Raw genomic sequence first — 6,171 nt, 5'->3', positions numbered from 1 at the left:
TATTCATATTATATTATATATATGTATATAGAATTTTGGTTTACTATTTGGTTCATTTATAAAATCCAATAAACCAAACCAAAACCATAAACCACAATTTAGAAAATTCTCAAACCAAATCAAACCGGTTATAGGTATAAACTGAACCAAACTATAAATTCAGTTTGATTCAATTCGGTTTTACAGTTTGAACCATATAGTGAACACCCTTAGGAACCTGTTACCTCATTTGGCATCACACAATCCATAACTGAATGGGTGCTACCTGGAAAGTCAGCTTGCCCAAAAATCAGCTCGTTGGGATTATAGGACTTTATGATAATATTGTACTTGAACTTAATTATTTTTTTGGTATTGATTACTGGCCTTTTTGCCCTACTGCACTTTTTATCTAGCAACATTATATTCTTCTCGAAGATGGATTTGGAGCCATTAGTAACAAGGCTCGAAACTGCATGTCTTCTGGGGCTTACCCACATACGTGCCAACCAATCCACCACTCGGTTGGTGTATTTGCACTTAATTATGGCTTGAAAATTTTCCTTTATTTGGTTAGAAAGTAATCATAAAATAATATTAGGGAAAGATGCTTAAAATCAGTTCTGACACCTGTCCCTTAAAATAACCCCAGCCTACTTTTGACAGTTGTCAAAATATTTATCAAGTGCTAATTTAACGTGATTACTTTTTTTATGCTTACTAGACCCGATCCCCTTTAAAAGTCTTACTTACTGTAATTGTACCTTGGATTTTACCCACTTACTGTAATTGAAAAAAATTCAATGTTGTGTCTTTATTCTCAAGACATTCGTCAGTCGAAATTGTGAACGTATTTGTTCCTCGTTAGATTTATTGGAGAGAAAGCAACTGGATTGATCATCTTTACCACGAAATGATGAACCTAAAAGGCTAAAAGCTCTACCTACCTAAAGCAATTCAGTTTTTGGTTTTTCATAAACCCAAAGGCCAAAACTGTACTGCACAAATATGGAAATAGATCTCTCTTTCTTTTTGATAGGCATGCAACATAGAGATACATCACATGGATCATATCCATATTTTATTATTCGAGCTACATTTCACTTTTACCAGTAAAACGGTGAATTATTTAATAGCTAGAGCAAATAAAAGCAACAGTTTAGGATCTAGGAACGAAGGTAGATCCCTTCAGCGGCTGATCCTCTGAAAGGTGGAAACCTAATGATCGAAGGACAGGTGGGCTCAGGGTAGACGGGGCAATCCATGAATTCAGACCCAGATTTATCCACGCAAAACATAACTTGGTAGAGCTGATATTTGCCAAATTTATCAACAGTGCAGTCAAGTGCAGGAGTTACTCCAGTTGCTATCTGAAGGACTCGTGTGATTCTCTCCGAGCTGTAGTACTGCCCATCGGGGTTAATCCCTGCATCATTATTATTGCTTACATATATAAGTGATAATTAAGAAACTTGAATTTATCTTCATGCCTGCAACAATATAATATTACCTTCCTTTTTGAGGATCTGGAGGATATTCACTTTGTCCTTCAAGTCGAGACCTGCTTTAAAGTAATCGTATTGACCATCGAAGACAGAGAGTGAGCAGGTGCCATGCTTGGACCACTCGTGAGCCCAGAACGGTGTGCTGTCGCTGCTTGGACATGAATACGACGGCCATTTGCGTTGCATTGTGTGAAGCAGGCCTGTTATCTACACCATGAAAAAGCGATATCGATCGATATCATCATATATATAGCAGGGAAATTAATAAACAAGTTTGTACGACGTAGCTCTTGATGAGAAGATAGGAAGAAGAAAATACATACCTGCGACAGATCTAAAGAGTTGCCTCGATCACAGTTCATCAGTCTGGTCCCACTACTGGAGCATGGAAAGAGGCCATGCACAGTGAATTCCTGCGAAACCATTCCAGTGTTTGGGAAGCAACAACCTTTTTCTGACGCACAAAACGACCCTGCCCACTAATAATTAACAAAACAAATATCAATACACAACTATCACAATTAGTGCAAACAATTAAAGAAACGAATTAACGAATGATTAATTCTGGGTCGTCTTCTCTACTCACCACTTGCGCATGATGGAAGAAATGGACACTGGTAGCATGTGAAACACTCAGAGCTGCTAAACATTGTATGACAAGAATCATAAGTTGAAATGAAGAAGCGGATGCCATGGTTTCCCTACTCTTACTTCACTTCACTTCGCTCAAGCTCAATCCTTTCTCTAGATTTTCTCAGTTTGGCGATGGTGCATGGTGTTCGGATAGCCACATTTATAGGCAAAAATCGTATGAACATTTGGTAGAAAATTTGTAGTTTTCGTTTTTTTTTATCTTTTGATTGATGGAGAATAATTTGGGTCCGTTCATGCCACAATGTTGTTGGATGGGTGGGAGAGTTGAAAGGACTTAAAATTATGATTCTGGTTTAATGGTGGTCCAGCGGACAAAGAACAGAAAATTATGATTCATGAAATTCTATTTATTTTAGCGGTAGCTTTTGTTTCTCTTTCTTATAAACAACCGAAACTACGGGCCATGACCATGAGATATAGACTTATAAAATTGACGTGCCGCATTGCATCCCGTCCAATATTAAATATTACTAGGAGGCAAAAGTGGATAAAGCAATGTTTTCTCATTAATGCCTAAAAGGACAACAATTATTTTCTTTCAATCCTATCATCTGACGTAAAATGTAAAACATGTTATCTTATTTCCTCCACAAATTTATATCCTCTTTTATCTTCGTCTCTTTCATCTTTGTCTATATCCCAAGATATTATTCAGCTAAAAAAGAAAATGTTGCCTTGAATCATCAATTTGACGCGTGTAAGTAATATTAGAACCCACCATTGAATGGTTTCTACTTTAAAATTGTCTATGCTTTCAAATTTGGAGCCAGGGGAGCGGAGCAATTGTTGAAAAAAATGGGGTCACACAATCTTGAGGAGAAGTGTTCTGAGGTGTGTCTGAAGGCATTATTTTTAAAATGTTATTTATCTCATTCACTTATACTGAGTTTGCTATTGGGATATAGGAAAATTCGTTTATATGATACAATAGTCTTGAGCGAGAATCTGCAACTAACAAAGTTGAAGAGTCTCCAAAGAAACCTTATGTAAGATAGTAGCAGATTGAATTGAGAGAGACAAGAGTGATTTTTCAAAAACTTATGTTCAATTGCTCGATTCACCTTCCTTAAATAGTTTCTGAAGAGCCATGGAGAAGAGGAAGGTGATAGTTCAGAAAAGGCTCTTTGAATAGTCACAATTTCAAACATTGTGACTGTTAAAAGTTAGTTAATAGTTAATGACTATTAACTTTGAATAGTGCCTCGTGATCACACCCGATCGGATTGTGACCGTTGAAGTCATCAAAATGTGCCTCTAAAGCACATCATTGCATCGCACACGCACACACGTTGCGCGGTAGCAAGCCTGCATACTCTGTTCTTTATATTTCTAAGGAGTGTAAATAAGCTCCTATTTAAAAACATAAAACAAGTTCCATAATTTTCCAATGTAGGACAAATTGAAAACTGATTTTAATAAGAGAAAACATTTATTTCCTAGATATTTGTGCAGGTGTATTTCTTCATGTAATTGATCAATCAGACCCCATTGAATTTAATCTCTAATGACATTAAAGTCCAATAGAAATTTCCAAGGTCCGAGAGTTGTAGGTCCCACCTGCTAAGAGTGAAAAGACATTAGAGGCCTCGGGAGTGTTCCTAGGGTCGAGGACTCCAACAGTCAAGTTAGCCGAGGGCTCAAAAGAAGCTAAGGTCACTGCAAGAGTGTAAGTGATAGCTCAACTATGTGTGTGCATCTTTAGTTGTAGCATCCCTTTTATAATAGGAGTTGCTCCGGTGGGGAGTAATGCACGACATGTAACCATCCCGGAGATTGCGGTCACGTAGGGGGACTCAAACAGGCGTTGGCCGACCACGACCCCCTAATTAGTGACTCAAGAGTAAATGTTCCCAAAATATATGCCCACATTAAGTGCTCTGTAATCGTTAAGGGCGGGAATTACCCAATTGCCCTTATGAGATTTTCCTGTGTTGAAAATACCCCTGGCCAATGCCACGTGTCAGGGTCTGGCAGGCCTAGCAAATATACCTACATCACTTAACCCCCACTCTCGAGTCTAAGGTTGAGGGTTGCGAGTAACTTATGCTAAGCCCTCAGCCTCGGCCAATGAGATTTGCCAATATCTTTGTCGAGCTTTTCACTGTTCAAGGATTGCGAGCGAAATTGATCAACGTGGTTGTGGTTGAGTCACCGTGTCTCATAAGGGTTCTTGTTTCTAGTGCCTAATAACCGTATTTGGGATGGACGCTGGATTCATCGATCAAAGTGTCATGCCTTGGATGGGCCTTGCTTCGGCTGCTCAAGAGCTATGTTTGGGACAGATGGCTGAATGGTCACATCGGTTTGGCATATGTTGAACCGGGGATGATGGGCGAACCGACTTCGGGCCTTTACATCATTTTGTCTCTCAAGGTCGATGCCATGTGGAGGCCGTCGGCACAGTTGGGTGAGGCGGTTCACTTATGACCATCGAATAGAGTGAATCTTTGTCGTCCATTTCCCTTTAAAAAGAGGCGGTTCACTTATGACCACAGTACACTTGCTTGGAGTTTCTCAAACCACCTCGGCTCCTAATAAAATTTTCTTCTGTCCTTTTCTTCGTAGAAATCTTTTCTTGGTAAGGCTTTGTGTTCCACTGTGTAGACTTTTGATTCCAGTCCTGAGGCCTACACCCTTCCAGATTGGAGTGATCCCAATAGTACTCCTAGCACCAGATTGGTGTGTGCTTTCCTCTGCACCCCTTAATTCCCGAGTTGCTGAACCAATACAAGTTAACCTTTAACCAACTTGCTACCAACAATGTTAGGACAATAGTGGTTGTCTTGGTGATGGCTCATCTTCGAGGGGTCTCCATAACAGTGAATATATTTTGAAGCATATTTGCCTTAAGAAAACGCCTTGATGGTTAAGGGTTGTGGTACTTCTAGGGCCGACAGGGAAAAGTGGTGGACAACCCGTCATTTGTGCATAATTGGAAGAAGAAAATTTTCTTCATATTTTGTCCCACAGGCTGATCTTTCCGAACTATTTGGGGAAGCCCAGATACACTGGTCGAGAGGATCATGCCACATAGTAGAGACGAGGAGAAGGCCATGATGAATCGGCTTCGACTGAGCGGGATAGTTCACGTCGGACCCTTGGTGAGGGAGGAAGCCTTGGTGATAGCCTGCCATAGTCCTGCCCCCCTTGGTATTGACACTCCTATTACTTGCTAATTATGGCTTTGGCGGAGCTTTGGTGCAGTTTTCTAATAGGTTGTTGCTTCATTGTTGCAGAGATGGAGGGCGGCATGAAGGCTATATTGTTACTTGCTAATTATGGCTATGTCGAAGAAGACCGCAAAAAAGAGTGTGGCCAAGTTTATGCCTTGGAGGGAGCCAAAGGAAGGTACGAATAACACAAGGACCGAGACCGAGGCAGCAAAGAAGAAGGCACTTGTGCAGAAGTGCCCGGTCGAAGGTGTCTGAGATCCATTGTCTGCCAAGAAGCTGCAAGTGAGGGAGCGTTGAGCTAAGGGGACTTCTAGTGGATCCCGTCAAGTTTTTCCGTACTCCTCTGACACTCAGGATCATGAGCCCCTGAATGCTCATCTGGTCTACCATCCAACTTGGAATGTCAAGGAGGGAGAGTCCTTGTGCACATTTGAGATTAGCTAATAACTCGCCGTAGGGTGGTGCTTCCCGGTGATTGTCGGTCTGGAATCCAACACTCCATTAACTCGGTTTGGAATGCCTTGTTGGATAAGATGGTCAAGGTATGATTTTGGACTTCATCGATTGTTATAGTATCTTGACTGGTTTGAACTAACTTATATTTCTTTCTATAGATGGTCTCCTACTCCGTCAGCCTCTACGACAAGGTGGGGGTCTTGATTCAGTTGTGTCTATCATAGGAGGTTGAGCGACTCAAGCATCAAGTGGCTAAAGTGTAGGTAGGGTGAGAGATGGTTGAGAGTAAAGCTCGTGAGGAATACGAGCACCGTAAGAAGGCTGAGGCCAAGGTTTCAGCGAAGGAGGAGTTGGTGAAGGGGTTGAAGTCCTCCCTTAGCTCGATGGAGAACTAACTTGAAGAA

The 6,171-nt window shown here is 40.9% G+C and overlaps 1 protein-coding gene across 1 annotated transcript; it reads right to left on the bottom strand.

The window, feature by feature from the left end:
• Positions 1–988: 988 nt before the first annotated feature.
• On the bottom strand, positions 989–2,264 carry LOC148800731 (extracellular ribonuclease LE-like). Its single transcript, XM_088902682.1, has 4 exons — positions 2,071–2,264; positions 1,808–1,963; positions 1,490–1,691; positions 989–1,405 (listed from the first exon to the last, which is right to left on the bottom strand). The coding sequence occupies exons 1-4, from the start codon at positions 2,176–2,178 to the stop codon at positions 1,146–1,148; spliced, it is 726 nt and encodes a 241-aa protein (XP_088758808.1). The 5' UTR covers positions 2,179–2,264; the 3' UTR covers positions 989–1,145.
• Positions 2,265–6,171: the final 3,907 nt, after the last annotated feature.

Source organism: Nelumbo nucifera, chromosome 4 (assembly GCF_055504915.1).
Source record: "Nelumbo nucifera cultivar China Antique chromosome 4, China Antique-T2T, whole genome shotgun sequence".
Lineage (NCBI taxonomy): Eukaryota > Viridiplantae > Streptophyta > Magnoliopsida > Proteales > Nelumbonaceae > Nelumbo > Nelumbo nucifera.
The sequence above is the reverse complement of the archived record's forward strand: the minus strand, read 5'-3'. Positions and strand labels throughout refer to the sequence as shown.